This window comes from Engystomops pustulosus, chromosome 3 (genome assembly GCF_040894005.1).
Source record: "Engystomops pustulosus chromosome 3, aEngPut4.maternal, whole genome shotgun sequence".
In the NCBI taxonomy this organism is placed as follows: Eukaryota; Metazoa; Chordata; class Amphibia; order Anura; family Leptodactylidae; genus Engystomops; species Engystomops pustulosus.
In genome coordinates, this window is record NC_092413.1 from 40,078,867 (window position 1) to 40,104,106 (window position 25,240).

Here is a 25,240-nt window from a genome sequence, read left to right on the forward strand (position 1 = left end):
TTCCAGGCAGAGGCTACAGCTGCAGATTACCTAAGATCTCCCTGCATTATCCCTTGGGAGAGTTGGGCACTAGATCCTGACAGGTAGATGGCCTTATTCGCAACTTCCCCCTTGCCTATATGTTGGCACAGGCACTGCACATCATTTGCCAAATCCAATCGCAACAGTGACACATTTTGGTGGCAGCATCATGTTATAGGGCAGGGACACGACTCTATTGAGGGAAAGATGAATGCGGCCAAGTACAGAGATATCCTGGACAAGAACCTCTTACAGAGTGCTCTGGACCTCAGACAGGGCCGAAGATTCACCTTACAAAAAGATAATGACCCTAAGCACAGCTAAAATAACAAAGCAGGCTTAAGAACATCTCTGTGAGCCCGGACCTAAACCCAATTGAGCCTCTCTGGAAAGACTTGAAAATGGCTTCCACCAGCGTTCACCATCCAACCTGAAGGAACTGGAGAGGATCTGCAAGGAAGAGGCAGAGGATCCCCAAATCTGGGTGTGAAAAACTTGTAGTATCTTCCCAAGAATACTCATCGCCAGTGGCGGAACTTGAATCTGTGGGGCCCCAGTGCAAAGTCTGTGCCAGGCTCCCCTGACTATAATGTATGGTTTATAGTAATAGTCTTCTCATATGGGAAGTAATAGTCTTCCCTTATGGGCCCCAAAGCCTCCTGGGCCCGGTTGCGATCGCACCCTCTGTACCCCCTCAAGCTACGCCCCTGCTCATTGCAGCACTTACCCCAAAGCTGCTTCTACTCAATACTGAGCAAAGGGGCTGAATACTTATCACCATGTGAAATTTCCCACTGTATGTATAATTATATATATAGCACACACCACCATTTATACTATTAGAGGTCAATTTTACTTTCGAGGCTTCCAAATTACAATAAACTATGGGGGCACTGTCACTGTTTCTAATAGGGCTGCATTTGAATAAACTATGGGTGCACTATTGGGTTATTATTGGGAGCCAAATTATGAGGCACTATGGGGGCATTGTTACCAGGCTTAGTTCTGATGCATTATTTCTCTCCTGGGCTAGTTACCAGAACTGTATTTACTTAGCCTGGTTCTGATGCAGTATTTATGTAGAAATGCTGCTTTTGGTGCTATATTTATGGACCCAGTTTGGTTCTGATACTGTATTTGTTAATGGAGATTGTTTATGCACTGATCTTGGTTTTAATGCTGTATTTGTGCACTGAGCATTAGAAATGCTGGCTTAAATCATATAAAGAACACATAATTCCATTATTACAGCGAATGATGTCTAAAGACACGGAAAGATGCGCTGCCAACAATTGGTCAACTTTTATGCTACACTTTTCAGGTAAGACTCAATATTGGAGAAATGTAAAGATATTACATAAGTGTAGTACCGTATATACTTGAGTATAAGCCAAGGTATCTAATAAAAAAAACTGGGAAAACCTATTGACTTGAGTATAAGCCAAGGGTGGGAAATGCATTGGTCACAGCCCCCCCAGTATATAGCCAGCTAGCCCCCTGTAGTATATAGCCAGAGTACTAGAGTACAGAGTAGTAGAGTACAGTGTTAATTTTTTTTATAGACGCCGAGTTTGTGTTTTTCAGCACAAATTTTCTACTTGAGTATATATACAGTAATCATCAGGGGCAGGGTACTACAAGTCATAAAAGTAATGAAAAGTAATCCTAGAAACACTAGTAGACAATGGATGCAGAGTAAAAGCCAGTTATTTTATCAATTTTTTGCATTAGTTATTTTCAGCCAAAATCAGGAGTAAAGATTACATAGATATAAAAGGATCTTTATAAATCCAAGATCCATTTCTCATTTTCAGAACACAGTACAGAATTTGCTGTGCAAAAATATTGGAACAGTTTTCCTCATGTTTAGGCCCCTTACACAATGCACGTTTGGAGTAGTATATCCGGCTGCAAGTCTGCGGGTTGATATACGTCCCTATAGAAGGTTATGGCGCAGGTGGGGTAGGCTGTTAGACACGTGTGGTACCGTGCATGGGAAAATGAGAGAACATGTTATATCTTTTCCCTGGAGCCAGGCTCCGTGCATTGCAATGGAGAGGGGAGGGGTGAGCAGCACTAACTCTTCCTCCTCTGTGCTGCCGTGTGCTCAGCCATGCTCCATAAATAGGTGATCTCTTTGTGAATCTACATTTCAGATACCACACAGTCTATGCTCTTGCAGTACCTACCCATAGACCATATTACCCAAGTACAGGGTGAAAGTGTAGTTTTGAGTGTTTGCAATGCTTTCTGTAAAGGGGGGAACTTATAATGTGACAATGTCATGGGTTTTTACTTATGTACAGCAGTATATAACATATTCTACTGAAAAACCAATGAGAAAAATAGGTATACATTAAAGCAGGGGTAGGGAACCTGTGGCTCGGGAGCCAGATGTGGCTCTTTTGATGGCTGCTGTGTGTCTCTTAGTAGCCGTTCCACACTAGCGAGTGTGATGCGATGAACTCGCATCACACTCGCAACGCATGCTGTTCGGAACACACGGCCCGAATGCTGCACACCGGGACTGAACTGACATGCTGAGTTCAGTCCTGTTGTGCAGCGTTCGGGCCGTGCGTTCCGAGCAACATGCGTTTGAGTGTGATGCGAGTTCATCGCATGACACTCGCAAGTGTGGAACTGGCCTTAGGCCCCTTTCACACTTGCGTTTTTCACGCGCATTTTCTGCGCGTGCTTTTGATGCGCAGAACTTGCATTGCACTCTGACCTATTGTAATCAATGGGTCTTTTCAGACTTGCATTCTTTTTCACGCACACACGCGCGTTTTTTTTAACGTGCGTTTAAATCTCGACATGCTCTACTTTTGCAAGTCACGCGCGTGAAAAACGCACCACACAAGTCTATGGAGATGCATCAAAAACGCATTGCACTCTGAGACACTTACAAGTGCAATGCGTTTTTCACGCATCAATTGCCATAGAAAAGATAGAGCTCAGTCCTCAGTCCATTTCACGAGCTTTATATGCGCGTGAAAAACGCATTGAAATTGCATAAAAAACGCGCGTGAAAAACTGAGACACTGAACAAACACTGACTGAAAACTGATTGCACTCTGATCAAACTCTGACGTGAAATGCAACGCGAGTGTGGAAGGGGCCTTAGACTGATCACTGGACACAGGCAAAGATATTATCTCTGCCTACGTCCTTTGTGCGACCCAGGCACCATCATGTAAGCTTGGGTCAAAGAGAAGAGCATGGGAGCGATGAAGAGCTGGCTGCAGGGAGCACAGGTAGCTGAATATTTTTTTTTTTTTTTTTTGCTGTGACTACCGGTCTACTGGGGGGCATGTGATGTGGTTACCTATCTACTTGGGGGCATGTGATGTGGTTACCTCTCTACTGGGAGGCATGTGCATATTGTAGGGCTCTTACGGAATAACATTTTCAAATATGTGACATTCATGGCTCTCTCAGCCAAAACGGTTCCTGACCCCTGCATTAAAGGGAACCTGTTACCAGCTTTTGCCCCCAATAAACTAGCAGTACCCTCTGGAATGGTATAAAATTTAAATTTCCAGAATTCCTTTTTTAATGGGAATTATCACCTGTTTACCTATATAATAAAAATTATGTTAAAATTAGCATAAAACAGTCATCTTTTGCCAGGGATGAGTCGTTCTGATATGCTAAAGGGGAAGCGTTACTTCAGCTGCCTGGATTTGGTTCTCTACACCAGCTAGAACCATAGAGAATATATATTTATTGAAATGGTGTGTGTGTGTGTGTGTGTGTGTGTCGGGGCCACCGCCTCCCTGACCTTTTCCCACTCCCCCACCCCACATCCCGCTTTCTACTGCAAGCTTGCGGTAACAGCTCTGTGCTGCCGACAGCTGGAGTGGGGGCACCAAAGAAGCAGGGAGGTGGTTAAAAGAGATTCAAGGGCGATAATAGCATTTGGTAGTAGCCAAAGAGCTTGGAGGGGCTCTAGTGAGACTCCTGAAGCATTTCTTCATTTACATAAATATAAAGTAGAAAGCAAAATGTGGCTAGTTAAAACATAACTTTTACTATTTATTTAAAAAAAAAAAAAAAAAAGCGCACGCCAGCATCACGACCCGCACGCCTGACACGGCCGGGCCAGCAGGAGGAACGGCCACTGCCACTCCTGTTCAGCATCTTTCCCCGTTACCTGTGGGGGAGCATTTTTGAGGTAAGGCATCGGGAACCTTTATCCCGTGCCCCTGCTTTTTGTGAAATCCCCTGATGAACCCCAGCGAATTTTTTGGGGGAAACGCGTTGGGATATATAGTTTTTTCCTGTCTCCTGTGACTATCTAGGGACAGAGCAGTCATTAGGGCGAGTGTGGGACCGTCCTTGTTAGGACGGGAGCAACGGACCGGGCGATAGGTACAGATACACTAGGGATGTATGAGAGACCATCATATCCCAGCTGACTTTCCTGTACCGTGAAGTTCGCAACCATACAAACTACAAGAACTGGTGAGACCTTTCCATTTTCTTCTTGTATCACAATTTTCATATGCATTTTATGTGGATAAAAAATACCTGTTTGCTAGTAGCTACCCTAACAGTGTCAATTTAAACTCTGACAACGGGTCACAGCTGTATAGGTATCCACTATACTCATGAGATACGGTGAGTTAAATAGATTAACTATCACTACCCCACACACCTGCTCTTGTTGTGTTATGCTGTTTTGTGTGACATATTGTGTTTCTTTCTATTGCGGCGCCATTCAAGTATAGATCAACAGGGTCTTATGGACTCTCTTTTTTTAAAATAAATAGTAAAAGTTATGTTTTAACTAGCCACATTTTGCTTTCTACTATAATCTCTATTTCTATGCGGTCGGCACTGGTCATCACTTGGTAATTGAGGATTAGCACTGGTTGGCTTGCGAGTTGCAATACCAGTTTTATGGTCCCCATACGTTGTGCTCATTACGCAATATCTATGGGGCCATCCTTGTGAATGACCAATACCTTGCTTACATTTCTTTCTACATAAATATAAAAGTTAATGTTATGACTAAAGTACAGAAGCAGTGCATAGCACCAAACAAACATATGGCTGTAACCACACTGCTGGGAGCTTCCAGGTAACACTAAGGGTGCGTTTACACGTTCAGTTTTTCAGATGCAGTTTTTGAAACTAAGAGTGTAATGAAAAAAGAGGAGGACCGTAGGTTTTCATCCATTATGATCCACACCTGTTTTTGGCTTCAAAAACTGCATCTGAAAAACTTAACTTGTGAACGCAACCGAAGGGTTAAACGACATCTACCACCAGGATCCAGGATTTTAAACCAAGCACACTGACATACCGGTGTGTGCACCCTCTGGCAGGTTCTGCTCTTCTTTTAAGTTACCCATGTCCTGGATTTTAAGAAAAAAGGCCTTTAATGCAAATGAAGGGCTCCAGGCTTGATTAACACCTATGGAAGCCTCATTTGCATAATGTTAAAAGGCTTTTTTTTGCAACTACCAGGACATAAGATGCTAAAAGAAGAGCAGATCCTGAGAGAGGGGGGCACGCACCAGTATGTTAGTGTTCTTGTTTTATAATCCTTTAACCTGGTGGTAGATGTCCTTGAAGAAATCTCTACTTTGCTGTTAAATTTCCTTTAACAATTGTTTGGTCACCAATTTCTATCAACTAAAACGTAAAACCTTATTGGGGGAAAATAAAAAGCGCTTACTATAATTCAGCAATCAGTTTTTCATGTAGAAGTTTATCAGTGTCATATTTTCTTGCAGGAATTTCATCCCACGCTTCTGTCTGCTAAGGTTTTAGTGCATTGGGTTCACCCCCCTCTTAATAGCCTTCTATCTTAGTAAGTTTGAGACCTCAGCACAGATTTTGATTCCTCTTCAGCCGTTCAGGACGTTGATTAACTGATTTACCAGGAATCCTTGTCTTGTTACAATTTTGGTCCCGCTCCAATTTGAGGACTCTTTGTTGTCTTAATTAGTTTTTCCAGTTCCTGTGGCTGCAAAACAAGTCACCAGCCACCCACCACCACACATGGGAGCTGGCGTAAAGCAAGAACAGGGACTTTATACTTGTTTTGCGTTTTCATTTTTCACTCCCCATCTTCAAAAGTCTATAACTTTTTTATTTTTACACGTAATTAGCTGTGTGGGCTTGTTTTCTGCATAATAAATTGCACTTCATAGTAATGCTATTTAATATTCCATACCGTGTACTGGGAAGTGGGGGAAAAAAATCCAAATGCAGTGAAACTGTGGAAAAAGCGCATTTGCGCCGTTTTCCTGTGGCCTTGGATTTTACAGCTTTCACTGTACGCCCCAAATGACAGGTCTACTTTGGGTTGGTGCGATCACGGGGATGACAAATTTGTATAGGTTTTATAATACATTTACAAAAATTAAAACCTCCTGTACAAAAACTTTTTTTTTCAATTTTGCCATCTTCTGGCGCTAATAACTTTTTCATACTTCAGTGTATGGCGCTTTGGGCTGTGTCATGTTTTGCATCTTTTGATGACCTTTTCAATGCTACCATGAAAATATGCTTATGATTTTTCCTGTATATATATATATATATATATATATATATACACACGGATCGCCGCTCCCCGATGATGAGAAGAGGAGTGGCGATCCTCGGCAAGATGGCGGCGCCCATGTGCTGCCATTTTTTTTAAGCCGCTGGCAGCTTTGACGACGGCAGTCAGCGGGCTAGCACCGTTCACGGCTGTTACCGGTAAACCTTTGCTGCAAAAACCGTGACCCCCTCTCCATGTACCCGGTATGTGACCTCACATGTCGGTAAGGGGTTAAATTGTTCACTCAGAAATTGTAATAACTTTTCATTACTCAAACAGTATCAATTGTTTGCTACTATACAGGCAGTCCCTGACTTAAGGACACCAACAACTTACAGATGACCCCTAGTTACTGATGGACCTCTCTGCCCACTGTGCCCTCAGGTGAAGCTCCCTTGTTACTATTACTTTAGTCTCAGGCTAAAGGGTCTGTAATGAAGTTTTATTGATAATTCTTGCTTCCATGACAGCAAAAAATGTTAAAATTCGAATTGTGTCTGGAGCTACAATTATAAAGTATACAGTTCCAGCTTACATACAAATTCAACTTCAAGAACAAGCCAAAAAAAAAAAAAATAAATAAAGAACCTATCTTGTACGTTACCGGGGGACTGCCTGTACTTTGTTTTCAAGATCTCTGCTCGCTGTCATTTTACGGGATGTTTCAATTATGTGCCAAACATTGAAAATCCTTTTAAAGACAGGAATTTTAGGGAATTAGTAGATATACAGATTATCAGAAATTTTAGTGAATTCAGTGCAGGACTTTTCCACACTAAAGTACGCGTGCCCGGGCCGTAGCACCCCTCCCCTCTCCATAGGGGGTCGTGCACCATGGTCGTGTGTACGGGAAAAGATGGAGTTTGCTCTATCTTTTTTCCGTTCACAGTACAGTGCAATGGGCAGTACGTCCATAGAAATGCATGTGGCTGTAGGCTACCTGTACCAACAGCTGAACAAAATGTTAGTGTGGAAGGGGCCTAAAGCCTGCTACGTACTACTGTCCTGTGTCCCCCATGCTTCTGCAGGTGAGGGGAGAGGTTTGATTATTCTCACTATTCTCTGGTGTCATATTAAAGATCATGGCTAAGGCCGTCTAGACAGAAACGCCTTGATTTTTTCACGTGTAACTTGGGATATCATGTTGTGTATGCCCTATTCAGCTTTTTTTACTTTGTTTAAATAAAGGAAAATCAATTTTTAACTCCACCAGAACCTGTGCTGGACTAAAGTTTTTTCCTTCCTTGGTATGAAGTCCGGAGTCTCGGAACCGTCCTTTAAACAATGCATCTCCCAGGTTCTGCAACACCCAGAAACACAATCTCGCCACAGTTCAGAAGTTATTGCCGTTTACGTGTGGCACTGTCATGGCATCTATAAAGGTGCCATCACCTGGGGAGGGTTCAATTACGACATGTGTAGTGATATGGCAGCCATGAAGGGATTAATACACAGTTTATATATTGACCCATAAGAAAAAAAAAAAAAAAAAACTAAGCAGTACAGTAATCATAAAAAAAAGTTCACAACTTGACGAAAAAGAAAACTTTCATAAAGATTGTTGTATTTAAAATCTATATTATCCAATATATACACACATACATATACACAAATGGTCTGCAAAAGTTTGTACACTTGATCCCGCTGATTGATCAGATATAGATTGATTGATACAAATCCCCAATGAACATTCTTCTTCATTCTGTGACTCAGTTGGGAATTGAGAGGAGTCCGTTTTCATCAGCTGTATCAAGAATCTTACATATTACTGGGGATTCCACCTGCGGAGACAGAAGGCATAAGACTAATATACACCGGTGCAGTGGATGAACATAGGATGCTGGGCACATAATGTCCCCCTATAAGGAACTCATAGCAATAGCAAGAAAATATGAAGGAATAGACGGCACTCAAGAGTCTTCCGAACAACTTTTTATTTCATAGAAATTACATTCTTAACAAGTCCTCCTGGCGATGAGTGAGGGAGGACATGCAAGGTGCTATACCGAGACAACAGCCGTTTTGTGCAATGCAGCGCTTCTTCCGGCTTCTGTGTAAAGCGATTTATTTTCCTGTGTTATATTAAGGGAGCAGTAAACACCACAGTGTACAGCTAAACCGGTGCATAGCACTTGCTATTATGTAGGTCCCTCTCTAACACAGGGGTCCTCAAACTTTTTTACATAGGAGGCCATTCACTGTCCCTCTCAGACCGGAGGGCCGGACTAAAATTTAAAAAAAAATAGTGGTACATGTGACCGCATCCGTAATACACAGGCCCCCCCCCCCCCCTCAACCATTAATTTCTTCCTATGCTGCCCCTCCACCATTGATTTGATTTCTTCCTATGCTGCCCCTCCACCATTGATTTCTTCCTATGCTGCCCCTCCACCATTGATTTCTTCCTATGCTGCCCCTCCACCATTGATTTCTTCCTATGCTGCCCCTCCACCATTGATTTCTTCCTATGCTGCCCCTCCACCATTGATTATTTCCTATGCTGCCCCCCCCCATTAATTATTTCCTATGCTGCCCCCCCCCATTAATTATTTCCTATGCTGCCCCTCATAATTAATTATTTCATACATTGGGCCCCCGGCCGCCACAATTTTTTTACTGCCGTTTTTTAAAATAAAAAAACCTTGTACTCACCTCAATCTCCTGCCACACGTCTTCTATCTTCTTGCCGCGCCCAGGAAGGAAGGGGTGCGCAGCCGCGTGATGACGTCGTCACGTGGCTGCGCAGCCTAGTTCATGGAGCGATGTGCGCCGGGGTTGTTTTACTTGGTGCAAACTTGTTTTTGGCAGTATTTGAAGATATTTACATGTACGGTTCCAATTACCCATCCATTATGTACATCCATAGGCCAAGGGGTACAAAATCGTCACTGTTGTGTGTGAATACACACCAAACGAACCTGCTCAAAACTCCAGGTGAACAAATGAGGTCGGCACTTACGCGTTTCTGACCGATAAGGTCATCTATGACTAAGGACCTTATCGGTCAGAAACGCGTAAGATGATGCTTTTTCCTGCACTTATGTGTTAATACCTGTAGCTTGCTATTTTACCATGAATGAATAAAGGATTCAAGATTTCCGCTGAATCAAAAAGTGGCAACCTCATTTGTTCTGAAGTTTAAGTTTGGGTACAAAATAACAGTTTGGTTTCTTGTAGAGAGAGGGTAACAGGCTTTCTTGACACAATCCCTTTTTTTTTTTTTAACTTGTGATCATAAAAAGGTCCTAAGTTTAGCTACATGTTGGGTCTTCTTTTAACTTTTCTAACAACCTGTTTGCTTCTGCTTTATAATATTCCTTCGTCATAACCACCATGCATTTTACCTACGGTCTATAAGTATGTAATTTCTATTATATAAAATTACGGTTTTTTGGAAGAGTGCCGACTGTTCCTTCAAAGTGAAAACTTTCATTTTTGGACTGAGAGCACCACTGGTTCCATTGAAAAACTATTTGTTGTGTAGCACCCAGTATACCATTTCCTGAAGCCACCTCATAGAAGATATTAGGAGAGCGGGAGTAACACTATTACTTCAAATTGTTACTTATACTTACTCCAAGGATGTACTGACAAGTCTGTGGCTCGAGCATATATACAGTGACGGCGTGTGGAGACTCGGACTCTTTACACCTAGGTCAGGATAGAAAACATTATGTTTCCATATAACCAGCATGAGTGATAGGGAGAGATATAAGCAACAACATACTCACTTTAGTTTTACGATCACCTGCCTGGGCTTATTTGTAAGTTCGCATGTATCTCCACCACCATAGAAATGTGATACCATTCTGTAGGTAAAATTTAGACTATTTTATAACTTTTTTGCAAAAGAAACGTACAAACGATGCAAATACTATATGAAAACCTAGACACATTGTAACAAACCCACCAAGTTTAGCAAAGCAACTTTTACCCGACAGCAGATGGTTAGAGGAAAGTAGGGCAATTATAGGATTTTTACAAGTCTGATCGTTTGTTTGCCCCCATTAACCCCTTAAGGACGCAGCCATTTTGTAGCTTAAGGCTCAGCCCGATTTTTTGGATTCTGATTTGCTTTGCTTTATATGGTTATAACTTTTGAACACTGTTACTTATCAAATCGATTCTGTGATTGTTTTTTCCCCACATGTTGTACTTCATTTTAGTGGTAAATTTTGGCTGATAAGTTTTGCGTTTATTTACAAAAAAAAGAAAATATGATAAATGTTTTGAAAAATTTGCTATTTTCGAAATTCTAAATCATTTTCAGGCAGATAGATTTACCACCTAAATAAGTTGCTGAATAACATTTCCCATTTGTCTACTTTACATTTTCATAATTTCTGAAATGTCTGGATAATTTATTTTGATGTCACGCGGCTTACAAAAAGAATATCGCTTTTCCGGATTTTCAGAATTGACTATTTTGGGGATAAATACAGTTTTGAATGAAATTTTACATATTTAGCATCAAAACCCCCTATATAACCAACCCATTTTCAAATCTGCACCCCTCAAGTTATCAGAAACAGCTTTTACGAAGATTGTTAACCCCTTGAGATCTTCATAGTAATTGAATCAAAATGGAGGTGAAATTTATAATGGTCATATTGTTCCCTTATACGTTCATTTAGCACTAAAATTTACACATTTCCAAAATATAAAAAGAGAAAACCCACCATACAATTTGTTCTGCAATTTCTCCTGAGTACAAAGACCCCCCACATGTGGCTGTGACTTGTTTTATGGGCGCACAGCGAGACGCAGAAGGGAAGGAGCGCCCTGCAGCTGCCAGGATTTTAGTTTCCTCATTGGCCCCTTTTGAAGGCTATAAAATTTTCGCTTTTTCGTTATTGGGGCCATGTGACGGCATTTTTTTTTGCAGGATGAGAAGCTTTTTCCATTGTTATCATTTTGGGGTTGGTATCACCTATTGTTGAAAATTTAGGAACTTTTTTTGAGGGCAGGAGTAGAAAAGCATCAATTCTGTACTGGATTTTTTACTTTTTTTTTTTTGGTGTTCACCGTATAGACTAATAATCACGTTATCTTTATTCTATGGGTTGATACGATTACGGGGATACCAGACATGAATATATTTTCTTACGTTTTACTAAATTTGTCAAACAAAACCCTAATGTGGGGAAAAATCTAACATTTATGCATTGCCGTCTTCCAAGTGGCATAACATTGTTACTTTTTTGGCTACGGAGCTGGTTGATGGCTTGTTTTTTGCGGGACATGTTGTACTTTGCACCAGTATCATGTCTGAGTACATATGGTTTTTTGATCGCATTTTATAGCATTTTTTGTGGGATTGAAAAGGTAAAAATCATAATTTTTGGAGGGTTTATAACAGTTTTTTTTACGGCGTTTATTGTGGGGGTTCAATAATGATTTACTTTTATTCTACGGGTTGTTACGGACGCGGTGATACTATATATGTGGGGTTTGTGTTATGATTTAGACTTTTTTTTGAGTTATATGTCTCTTTATATGTTTTGGGGGTTTGGGGCATTTTTAGTGATTTATGACTTTATTTTTTTATTGAATAACTTTTTTTTTTTTTACTTTTTCACTTTTATACCATGGGATATGAACAAGCAATCATCTGATTGCTTGTTCATGATAATATTCTGCAATACTGATGTATTGCAGAGTATTATCAGTGTCAGCCTATACACTTGCATAGGCTGGCACTGTGCCAGTAAGATGACGTCACAGACGCCATCTTACCGGCAATTCTTGCAAGTAACTCTGGGGTCCAGATCGCGGCATTTAACGGGTTAAGCACCCGCGATTGGAGACAACTCCGATCGCGGGTGTTACACTGGGGTGCCGGCTATTAGTTACAGCCGGCACCCCGTGTTTCCCGATGCCGGTTTGGCTCTGATCCAGAGCCGAGCCGGCATAAGCGCCGTGGCGGATATATCCGCCACTGAGCGCTAAGTCACTGCGCTCCGTGGCGGATATATCCGCCACGGAGCGTGAAGGGGTTAAAGATGTATGGCAGAAGGATATTCCCTGAATAGCAGCACGGGAAGCAGTAGGGCAAACAAGTATTCAGCTACGTTAAAGGGGTTTTCCAATTATACTGAAAAAAACTGAGTGTCCAGAGTGGGAAAGAATAACATCAAAGTTGAAATAGGATAATCATTTTTTTCTTTCTGACTGATCCCACAGCTGGTGCCCTGGATGATGACACCACATGACCGCTCCGGGAACTCAGTCATAGAATGGCCACAGACAACCGCCAACATTTTCAGCTCCACTGGTGGTGTCAACCAAGAGTGAGGCAAGTACGTTTTTTTTTTTGTTCTTTGCTCCACTTTGGCCACCTATAGATTTTCCCATAAAAAAATAAAATAAATAAAAGTCTTGTAATGCTGCTGCAATAGGTTCTTGCCCAAAGCAGTTACAGTTCTGATATGACAATACGACTACATTCACTGCTTGTTGTAAGAATACGTCATTGTATGGACAGTTACATCACTGGGGTCCTCATAGAGCAGTGGTGGCGAACCTGTGGCACTGGTCCCAGAAGTGGCACTCAGAGCCCTCTCTATGGGCACCCAAGCAGTCATTCCAGCACAGAGTATGTCAGGCAGGACCTCCTCCTACAGTCCCAGGCAGCCCATGATGTTTGGTTTTCAGCGCTATTTTAAAGAGACTTATCCTTGGCTACGTGTAAATGCAGGAGGAGTGGATAGAGCTGGATTATCATTGGAGCCCCTGCTTTGGGCCTGTTTAAATGACCCTAGATGGAAACTACAATGATAATCCGAATTTCTCCTTCCTTGTACTGTATTGGTGTCCTCTGGCCACCAATATGATTGAAAGGTGTGACAGAGCAAAGAGCATTGAGTAACTGCTTATAATGTTGTGTGGGCACTTTGAGAAAAAAAAAGTGGGTTTTGGTTGTAGTTTGGGCACCCAGTCTCTAAGAGGGTCACCATCACTGTCCTAGAGCATACACCTAGCGGTGCAAGGGTGTGGATGCAATCCAGTTGCAGCTATCATCCCTGAGAGTACCACGCAGATGGAGGCAGAAGGATTCCTCTGTCAGCCACTATTGGGGAAAATTTTTCTGGTGTAGAAGCAGTGGATTAATTGCAAATTTTTGTGCAGTGCAAGTATTCGCTGGTTTTTATGCAAAACTAAGCTAAGTTCAACCCGGTGTAGTTTAGTGCGAAAGTATGCTCTATAACACAAAGCTCTATAAAATAAAAGCCCTACCTCACAGTCTGCACTCCCTCATCAGGTGGATGGTACAACCTTGCAGTGTTCTTTTTAGCCCATTCTAAATGTTGTTCTTCTTTCCAGACACCAACAACAAGAGTTGTCCTGCCAGTATCTTTATCCTGTGTGTGAAGAGTCAAAAAAGAAATTGATCAGTATTGATCAGCCAAAATGTAACTAACAGAATAATATGTCCCAAAAGCAGTCTAAACAGTGACGGTGTATGAGCCTCTTCCCATGTATAGGCATTAGGTTATTGGTTTTCTAGTATTTTCCCTTTTGTTAGCTGCAGACAATGCTTAGACATCCATTACCATATAAAAGGAAAGCTCCATCTAGTGGGTGAGCACAGTACATCCATTTACCTCATGGTACTGATGGACATATTTTCCATAACAAAATTCATACTTCCACCAGCCAACACCCTGCAAAAGAAATTGATGATAAAACTAAATAAACACATTCTAAAAGTCTGAGGCTTGAGAATACGATTGTGAAGGCAGACAGTGTGACGTTAGACTACACAGTATTAACCCCCACCAGATATTAGTGCGCAATGCTGAATGATACGTACAGAATTGTACACTTTATATGGTGGATTTTACACCAGACTCTGAGCCATCTGATTGCTTTGAATAAAAGGAAACTTTATGATTTTTGTCAACCTTTGCACCACACCCTAGATTTCCAACCTTTGTTTTTTTTTTAACTTAGGACAGTTTCTGGTGCAAGTTGCGTTAGTTTATAACTGGAGTAGATTTCCTGTTCTAGTGAACTAACCCAAGTCATGCCTCACTGCAGCAGCTAAGAGTGATTTATAATACACCAGAGTTAAAGGGAACCTGTCAGCAGAAATTGAGTCAATAACTTATTTGACAACATATTGGTCATGGTTTAACATCTTCTACTTCAGGTTTCTTTCGTGGACCAGTGAAGTGGCATTGTGTGGAAAATCAATTTTGAAGTGAGATGTAATTTTTTTGGCGGAAAGTTTACTACTTATGCTCTTCTGTAATTGACAGTCCTGCGTCCAGAACATGTAACAGTCTCTCCCAAAATCTGGAGAATGAAGTCAATCACAGCAGAGTTGATATTCTGTGGTGGGGAGAGCTGGACTTCAGCTCTAAACTCTCTGCCTCCTCCGTGACTCTATATAATCAATTTGCATTTTACATCACACTTGTTGATGCCACGACACTGGTTCATGAAAGAAACATAACGTGGAAGGTGTGAATTTTCTTCACAACATACTGTTAGTGGTTTATTTGGTCAATATCTGCTGACAGGTTCCCCATTATAAATCTGACCCAATTTGGTAAAGGCAGCACAAGGTTTTAATTACATTTGTGTATCAAGCTATTTCGGACACGTGAAATACAGACCCAATACTATTTACAGTACAGAGTTTCCTGTAGATGTATCCAGTTTAGACATCTGTCTGTAAACATGTGATACCAGCAGCAAATACCCCACTGAACAGATAGAAATAGCACCCGGACACCTCCATTTTGGGACAGTAACCGTGAAAGATGAGGTATCACACATACACACACTACTTGAGGATAGGTGAGAAGTTGTAATAGAAATTCTGGAAATCTGATTTTGGAGTCATGGATTATAGCTGGGTGCACAGCAAACTTTTTTTTAAATTAAAAAAAGCAATTATAACTGTTATTTACTAAAGTTAGAATAATTTCAGTAATACATAAGAATATATGTCTTACACCATGAAAGCAGTAGGATCCTGTGAGAAACTCTTTGATCAGCTGCTCGTCGGTCAGCTTGGAGATGTGCGTGGTGCCCACAGTGACATGCTGCTGAGAGCCCACCGTCACCGGCTTATGGATGGTGGAGAACTTCTCTTTCACGCCTTGTCGCTCTTCCTACAATTATATAATTAAAACATTTTTTTTTTTAAAGGAAATCTACCATCAAAATCCAGCACGTTTAACCAGAGACACCTACTCATAGATTCAGGCACTGTGACTGTGGTAATCTTCTTATATTTGTCATCCATTGCCTCCATCCTTCTAAAATCAACTTTTAAAATTAATCTGATAAGCCTGAAGGGCTCTGCAGGATGTTACAAGAGAACAACATGACAGGAGCTCTTCAGGCTCATGAGCGTAATTTTAAAAGTTGATTTTAGAAGGAAGGAAGCCAAGGATAACAAATATAAGAAGATTAACACAGTCACAGTGCCTGCATCTATGAATAAGTGTCCCTGGTTTATCCCGCTTGATTTTTGGTGGTAGATTTCCATGACATGAATGATCCAATCTCAGCTTCAAGTTACGCCACTTGTTTTCGATGGGAACTGATGGGATCATATTGCTTCTTGAGTGAACCCTCCATATGCCGTTTAGAAATTGTTAGCATCCATAGACAAATCTACCCCCCATACAAGTCTAGAATGCATGGATAACATACCTCTTTGTTCGGCTTAAATGGAGCCCTGATGGTCTCCTGCTGGTGTTCAAGTTTCTGCAGGCTTTGTGGTCTCAGTGGTGATCCTGGCAATGACTGGCAAAAGATATCATTTATAGGAGAGGTTTTAAACCTGTGTGAAAGGAAGACAATCACGTGACAATTTATTGCTGAACCTGAAACAGTTCTACAATGTATGGAGCTCCTAGTAATGAAATACTGAAATCTATAAAACAGGAACAGTCTGTTCTGAAAAGATTGATACAACAGAATTATATGTCACCTGCAAATAAAGTAACTTTCTCAGTTTCACCACTGAACATACGGCAACCCAGTCCCCTACTACATATGGACAGATGTCTAGGACAACCTACCTGTACTTTGGATGGGAACAGAGAAGAGGGGTGAGAATTACAACTTCATATTCGCACGTGATGACTTCAGCCACCGACAGGATCTCATGTTTGGCATCGGGGTGACATATGTACATGACTGTCGTGGTGCGGGGTTGGTTCTGTTTTAAGCTGCATGGAGTTCCATTTCCCATTTCAATGGGGTAATACGGTGTCATCTGTCCTTCAATGTTTTTGGTCGGGATCTAAACGGAAACAAAGACATCCGATATTAGTTATTTATTCTTAGGGACCTTTGGCTTACAACATAAGCGAGTAGAAGGCAGCAAATCTATTCCACTCAACTATTGTTCTGATAAAAAAGAAGACATTAAGGAAGCAATGCTCTGCGATATCCCTGGCAACGCATCAGAATTCTTCTAGATGAATGTGCAGAATACAAGTCACCTGGCAGCCTGTGCTCTGTCTCTATGGGAACAATTCTAGTTATAATATATATATCTGATAATTCCAACTTACTTTTTTATTCATTTCAGATTTGTCTCCTTCTTCTTGTTTCTCCCCTGTAGAATACAGACAGAATGTGGACTTTAATGCAGTACAAATGAATTATCCCTCCAGATCTCTTGAAAGAAAATGATTGAAATCACCGTTTCATAAACCAGTTTTAGAATATGCATATACATACATGTCTGAATGTAATAAAACTGTAATATTCTGGATTCAACTTTCACACTGGTCACTGGAGAACAATAAGTTTCCTTGTAATTTCTTGGGGTGTTGCAAGTTATTTCCTAGATGTTATTTTAATCTATTGTGACCATAAATAGGTTTCCCCACTAATATCCACTAATCCACATTATAGACACCTGGAACTATCAATGTTCATGAGATCCTGTGTCCTCAGTCTGAATGGAGCACTACTCATGCTCTAGTCATTGTATAGGTAACTTACAGAAAATGGAAACATCTGCATTTTCAGTACCGATTTCATATATGCAGTTAGTGCTGCCATTGTGAATATATATTATTGTTTGACTAGACGTCTCCATCTTCTTTTCCACAGCTCAAGGCAGCGAGAACAGCGACACAAAACTTGAGGGAAAACATGTAAAGTAAAGAAACTACTAAAACTACTAAAATCACTAAACAGGAAATATCAGCTCTTCTTTAATCACAATATCATCTAGTCATACATCTATTTTATAGTCTCCAGGGCTTAATAACAAACCTGTGTCAGAGGAGGTTTTTTTCATCATGTTTCCAAGGTAATATTCTTGAAGATTGGTTTGCTAAAGAACAAAAAAAAAAAAGTCTTATGTAGAAAAACTACTCATAGCTGGAAAAGGGTATCTATTTAATTGATTTCATTTCAATGTCAACGCCTAGAGGATGAGCAGGGACAACACAGGTAAATGCCTTGGGTGCTGGGGCTCAGCTGACAATATATATAGCACATTCTGCAATTCAGGTGTACAGCAGGCGTTGTGCAAAGGTTTATCACTCATCGATAGTATTGCAATTTGATTGCATCCTACCACTGGGACCCCCAACAACCACAAAAATGGTGGTCAAACACTTGTCCCGCTACTCATTGTGTCAGGGAGCATCGGAAGATTCCAAGCACATCACGCGGTTATTTCTGGCACACTCATGGAGAATACAAGAGAGTCCCAGAGATATCGTTCTGCGCTGTGTTAGTCCATTTCCAACCCTCAGATATTGAATGGAGCAGTAAGTCCAGAAATTAATGAGAGAAGGACCCCCCATTCTTGTGCTCACCATGCTAGCAGTCAGACTTTCACCACTCAGATACCATTTTAGCTCTCCCCTGTGCTTTCCCAGTGTCAAGGTGCAGGAAGAAACCCTTCCCACATATTATTTAATTGACTTTGATTCATTAAATAATATACCACAGCATAGGGCATAACATTCCAATAACTGGAACCACCACAGATTGCAAAAATGGGGGTCCCATTCAATAATAAGGGATTGTTGGAAATTAGAGCATAGCATTTGGCTATCTCTTGCACTATTATTCATTGTGTATAAGGGAGCCAGAGATAAATTGCGATAGCGCTCTAGGACGCTCTCAATAATATTGAATGGAGCAGCAGAATATAAGCTTTACCTGTTGCTTTACGAATTGGTAAGAAAGGGACTCCTGATGTTGTGATCTTCGGGATCTCCCCCAATGATGAGTTGTTATCCCCTATCCAACCGGTAAAACCCCTACTTTCCGCCATTCCTCTTGTGTCATCCCCTTGACCCTCCCTCCAGAGGGCAGTCTTTTGCAGTTAAATATCCTGCGCCTTCAGAAAGTATAAGCTACGGCTTATACTTCTCTCTCTTCTCTGCATTCGTTCCTTCCTTGACCCATGTGATTTAGCCACCTGGTTTGCCCAATATGCTCACAGGAAAGCCGACTTCAATAACTTTACTCCTCATGTTTATTACAAACATCTACGTATGTTCTAGTCACTTGAAAGATACTTGTTGTACTGTACAGCCTACTGTTACTCCCATAAGCCTGGCATTAGGCCCCATAAATACAAATGTATGTGCAGGCTGTATACTATCACTACGAACGACATAGAAGTGCATGATACCATGGGAATACACGTTTCACCGTTCTGTGCAGTTGCTAGAAAAAAAAAATCTATGGCATGCTCTTTTTTTTCCTGCAAAACAGCTGCCTATAGAGGGGATGGGTGAGAAGTGCTCCACCTCCCCTTCTGCAGAGAGCCCTATGGTATGCCCAGGTTGCATGGGGTTTTAGGATGTTAGAATGTAGATGTATCATGTCGTTCCCGATGATCCTTACAGGGTGAATTTACTCTAGTCTCATTATTGTTATCTTGTGTATATATGTACATTTGTTAAGTATTCTTATAACTGTATTTTCTGTTTATTTCAGTTAGACAAAGGCCGATTGTAGTGCACACTTCCTGATAAATTTGCCAATATTGTCATCTAAGCAGCCAACCATAACTAGAACAGCTACAATGTACATACCTGTCCAGCTTCCTTCTCCTCATGATACTGCCGAATATGTTTCCCGTGACACACCTCGTATGTCCAGTACGATTCAATCTAAAATATGAAAAATGCTGGATATATTAAAAGGAACACTAAATGCATAGAATGCGGTAATGGAAACCTTGTGCAATAACTGGCAACACACAGGAAGAACCTTTTGGATTTAACTAAGAGGAAGTATTTCTAGTCTGCACCAGTACAGGTTTATTAGTAAGGAAGTGATGGTTATAAATAGCCAAGTAACAGACACGTCCATTATTTTATACATAGATAATACTTGTCCTTTGCTATTATTCAAATAGAGGTAAATGGAAGGTACAGAACCTGTATAGCAGAGTGAGTTTCAATTTTATCTCACCTACGTCTACCTGCCATACAATGTTAAAACAGCTCCTACAGAGGTAAATACAGAAACAGCATAAAAGAATCTTATGGCCTTCCACACCAGGTGGACAGAGACATAGCTATTCCCGGTGAGAAAGGAATAACCCTTAAAGAAGATCTAACATCACAACCTAATATCAGATAAACCAGGGATATTTCTCATAGATCCCAGGCATCAGGATTGTGGTAATATTCTCTTATTTGTTATCCATGGCCTCCTTCCTTCCAAAATAAACGTTTAAAATTATGCTAATGAGCCTGCAGAGCTCTGTTGGGCGTTTCAGGAGCCTCTCCATGCCGTGCCGTTTTTAGGCAGTAACAATGAGCAGAGCATGTCTCCCCCTCCTCAGTCTGTCTGTCTGTCTCTGTGTGTAATCTAGCAGGAAGTGCAGGGGGGAGGGGAGACCTGCACTGCTCAACAGAGCAGTGAAAAGACATCCCTCAGGGTACTCACCAGAGCCCCTCAGGCTAATTAACATAATGGTAAAAGTTTATTTTATTAGGAAGGAGGCCACAGAGAACAAATACAAGAGGGTTACCACAGCCATAGTGCCTGGATCTATGAGTAAGTGTCCCTGGTTTAGCATGCTTGATTTAGACGGTAGATTTCCTTTAAAGTTTCTAATTTACCAAAACCTTATTTTTTCCATTGGTGTTAGTTCTGCTAAACTACTCAGCCAAAGCCATAGGAACTTCACACGTGTTCTTTTGTAGGAGACTAAAATAAATCCACCTTACCCTGTATGAACAGCTGGTTTGCTTGAAGAGAGGATCTAAAAGTTCTCCAGGAGTGGGCCCCTTATATTCTCTTTCTTCTTCCTACAAATAAAAACTGCTTTATACTAGAAGAAGTATGTTTATATACCATAATCCACAATCACTTATTCCCCAAAATAACAGATAAAAGATAGAGCCTGAACTTCCTACTAAACTCGACTTGCTGTCTAGACAGTTTCAGAATATATAGTAAAAAAAAAAATTTTTAAATGTAAAACTTTTCTTTGGATTGGTCATCAGTATCGGATCTATGTGAATCTAATGGCAAGCACCTTCACCACTGAGCTAACTAAAGTGTTTTATATACTGTAAGGTTTTGCGAGCAGAGGCCTCATTCCTGTTAGTTTATCTGGCCATGTTAATACTCGGTAATGTCTTTTATTTGTAAATGTTCCCAATGATCTACACAGCGCTGCAGAATATGATGGCGCTATATAAATGAAAACGTATCAAGATCATGAGAGGGTTGTGGGAATTGGCCATGAGCTGCAACCTATTCAGCGCCATACACTGTGGGGCAGCTGTGCTAGGCATATGCCTTTAGAGATGCCAGGTGACAGCAATGTCATACAGGCATAAGATACATCCCCAAATATGGGATATGTACATTTTAGTGGTAGGGGAGTTTTGACATGGATTTTCTTAATGGTAAATATGTGACAAAATCTTCTGTGTGAACTAACCCTTAGGCCCCATGCACACGAACGTAGAAGGAAAACATGATCCAGCCATAGAATTTGTGGCAGGATCACGGCCTCCATAGACGTATATTGGACCCAGTTAATGAGGCAGATTTATCAAGCTGTCTAAAAGTCAGAATGTTCTTAGTTGCTTACGGCTCCCCTTTAAAGTATTCATGAGCACTGGTAAAATGAAAGCTGAGCTGTAATTGGTTGCCATGGGCAACTAAGAACATTCTTACTTTTAAACAGCTTGATCAATCTGCCCCAATGTGGGGTGAGAGCACAAAGTCTCTGCTTTTAATGGAGAGGGCAGGGGTGAGGAGGTCTCACCACTCCTCTCCCCTACACCCGGCTGTATGCTCACCCGAGTGAGCGTACGTTTGAGCGCATGAGGCCTAACTGTTCCCTATAATGACAAAGGATGAACAATCTTCAATTCTTACTACTGACAGCAGTAGATTGGAATGCAAAATACAAGCAGAATTCCAAATCACTGAGCCATAATTCATAGGTCATACCTGGTGTTCGCTGGCTGTAAGTGGAAGCATACACTTGTAGGTCTCTTTATCGGCCGTTGTCATAATGATGTAATTGTCTTCTTTGTATGGTATTCCTGTAGTTGGCTGTAAAATAAGCAAAAAACTTTATATCATATGAGATTTTGTTTTTTATTGCAAGCAACCAGCAGAGCGCAACATATTCCTTTATACAAATACATCACGGCTCTATAGCAACAGGTAAGTAAAAGGGATCAAATCCAAAGTGTACTGTTAAACAACTCTATATCCTGCTATACTTACATATAATACTAATTCTTTATTTATATAACGCACACAGATTACGCAGCGATACACAGTGCTTGCCAAATCAGACACTGTCCCCAATGGGGCTCACAATCTAATCAAGTGTTTTGGAGTGTGGGTGGAAACCCACGCAAACACGGAGAGAACATACAAACTCTTTGCAGATGTTGACCTGGGTGGGACTTGAACCCAAGACTCCAGCGCTGCAAGGCAGAAGTGCTACCCACACAGCCATATTACATCAACACGCCCCTTGTGCTATGACCACACACTAATAAAACCTGCATGACACAGATCCAGGATTTGTGAGCTACAGGTTAAAAACAGTTGTGTTCCTAAGCTGCAGGCAACACAAGCAAATATTTGTTACAAGGTTTATAAAAAAAATATTGCTGTAAACATCGGCTGAGATTCACCAAGCAAAGTCTAGAAGTATCACATTTACCAAGTGTTTCAGACTCTCTATACTTTAGATCAGGGACAATATTCTCCATCACATGTAACATTCATTAGCTGTAAAGATTTTTTTCAACTGTCATTCTAGTTGTGATCACTCCGCATCGATTCAACACATGTATAAGACATGGAAAAACCTGGGCACAAATCCTTAAAGGGTCCCCAGAGTCTGTGGTGGGTAAAGCATGGGCACATCAAGGAGATTTAACACAAGTGTCTGAAGGAAAACTCTAGTTGCCCATGGAAACCAATACCAGCTTTAATTTTATAAACAGTTACCTGCAAATATAATACAGCTACATACAGATGCAATATAAAGCCTAATAAAAGCTAATACTAGGTCATTCCTACTGCCAGGGGTCAGAAGAGGCTGCGGAAGACTAGAGAGCTCTGAGAAATTTTCATCAAATATTTACATTTTACAATAATTATGATATTGGACTCTGCATATAATAATAATTCTTCATTTATATAGCGCACACAGATTACGCAGCACTGCACAAAGCACGTCAAATTCGTCCCTGTCCCCATGGGGCTCACAATCTAGCAGTATGTTTTGGAGTGTGGGAGGAAACCGGAGAGAACCCACGCAAACACGGAGAGAACATACAAACTCTTTGCAGATTTTGATCTGGGTGGGATTTGAACCCAGGACCCCAGCACTGCAAGGCAGAAGTGCTACCCACTCAGCCACCGTGCCGCCCTAATCCTGTGTTATGTGGTCCCTGTGTTATTCCTCCGGTAAATGTGGATGACATCACTGGTTGTGGGGGTACCTATATACACAGTAACATGCGGACTGCCCAGGGACCTCCTCAGCACCCACCCATGGGGATTTCCAGTAGGAATAACAGACGGGGCACACAATACACATTTCGGGGGGGCGGGGGGCATTTTTTGACATTACATAAAATTACATTACAGAAGAAGTGTCATTGATAAGGGGCATCACAATGTGGGCAATCCTGGTCTGTCCAGGGGTCCTCCAGTCCTGCTCTGCAGTGACCATATGTGGGGGCAGTAATAGCAGTAATGTCCCCTCCCCAGCACACAGTGACTAACCAGAGAGAAGTCCGGCCCGGGCCAGTTGAGGCGGAATGGGATGTCATCACTGAGAGCCGGCAGTGTCCTTGCCCCGCCGCACAGTCTGAACACACCGTACAAGACAAGCAGGGCCGGGGCACAGGCGCGGGCAGCCAGTCCTCTCCTAAGCATCGTCTCACCGCAGCCGCGGGTACAACTCTCCGCACAGTGTGTACACAGCCCTGGCCAATCACATAGCGGCACAGTGCACACAGCCGGGGACGCCACGTCTCTTCCGGGAGCAGTGAAGCCGGCCCGTACTGGCGACAGCTCAGCACTTCCGGGGGAGACGAGGTTGTTTTTTTTTAAATAAACTTTATTAACCATAACAATGTATCTGTTTACATTGATTTTTCAAATCTGACATGTCTCACGATAATTGGTTATAACTTCGGAACGCTTTAACATATCCGGGTGATTTTGAGAATGTTTTCTCGTGACACATTGTACTTCATGTTAGTTATAAAATTTAAGTGATAAGTTTTGCGTTTCGTTCTGAAAAAAAGTGAAAATTTGGCAAAAGTTTGCAAAAATTCTTCATTTTCCAAGTTTGAAATGTTCTGGTTTCCAGACAAGATGTAAAACTACCCAAAAAGTTTGATAATTAACATTTACAGAATATCTGCTTTATGTTGGGATGATATTTTATGCTTCCGGTCATTTTTCTAGGATGTTATGAGGTGCAGAACTTTAGGTGCGATTTTTCTTATTTTCATGAAAATTGCCAAAACTCACATTTTGAGGGACAACTCAGCTTTCAAGTGACTTTGAGAGGCCTAAATAATAGTAAAACCCCATAAATGACCCCACTATAGAAAGTTCACCCCTCAACGTATGTAAAACAACTTCTATTAACCCTTTAAGTGTTTCACATGGGTTAAAAAATATGGACCTGCGATTTAGAAACTATAGAATTTTTTTGGAAAATACATTCATTTAGGCCAAACTGACAGTTTCAGAATAAATTAAATGATGAAACGCACTGCAACGCTTGATGCCCAATTCCTCCGATTTTACTGATACCCCATATGTGGTGGTGACTGCTGTACGGACGCACGGCCGGGCATAGAATGAATGGAGGCGCCATTCACAGCAGATTTGTACGACCTATACATTTTTAATTTTTTTGGTAATGCAAACATATGAGGTCTTATTATTTACGGGATGATATACAATGTATAGATAATTAATTTTGGGAGTCTAAAGCTTATTCATGAGATTTTATTAACTATTTCAAGGGGGACACAAACAAAATCATCAATTTTTATTTTGGATTGTTAGCATTTTTTTCCCCCGCTCACCGTAACGTAAAAATAATATTTTATCTTTATTCTCTGGTTCACTACGATTGCGGTGATACCTCATTTATATAGTTTTTCTTATCTTTGCTCAATTTTCCTGGGCAAAACCAATATTGGAGAA

At 41.2% G+C, this 25,240-nt stretch overlaps 1 protein-coding gene across 1 annotated transcript; it reads right to left on the bottom strand.

Moving 5' to 3' along the window:
• Positions 1-8,116: 8,116 nt before the first annotated feature.
• On the bottom strand, positions 8,117-24,107 carry ERLEC1 (endoplasmic reticulum lectin 1). Its single transcript, XM_072140558.1, has 14 exons — positions 23,798-24,107; positions 21,995-22,099; positions 20,755-20,835; positions 19,609-19,686; positions 17,825-17,885; positions 17,113-17,156; positions 16,615-16,838; positions 16,244-16,373; positions 15,538-15,696; positions 14,179-14,238; positions 13,811-13,935; positions 10,306-10,383; positions 10,150-10,225; positions 8,117-8,355 (listed from the first exon to the last, which is right to left on the bottom strand). The coding sequence occupies exons 1-14, from the start codon at positions 23,948-23,950 to the stop codon at positions 8,284-8,286; spliced, it is 1,446 nt and encodes a 481-aa protein (XP_071996659.1). The 5' UTR covers positions 23,951-24,107; the 3' UTR covers positions 8,117-8,283.
• Positions 24,108-25,240: the final 1,133 nt, after the last annotated feature.

Excerpts from the sequence above, each read along its gene's own strand:
- ERLEC1 (XM_072140558.1), bottom strand. The coding sequence starts at position 23,950 with ATGCTTAGGAGAGGACTGGCTGCCCGCGCCTGTGCCCCGGCCCTGCTT. Across the intron at positions 22,100-23,797 it reads CCGGGCCGGACTTCTCTCTG|CCAACTACAGGAATACCATA; the intron begins GTTAGTCACTGT and ends CTTATTTTACAG. Across the intron at positions 8,356-10,149 it reads CTTGTCAGTACATCCTTGGA|GTGGAATCCCCAGTAATATG; the intron begins GTAAGTATAAGT and ends CTGTCTCCGCAG.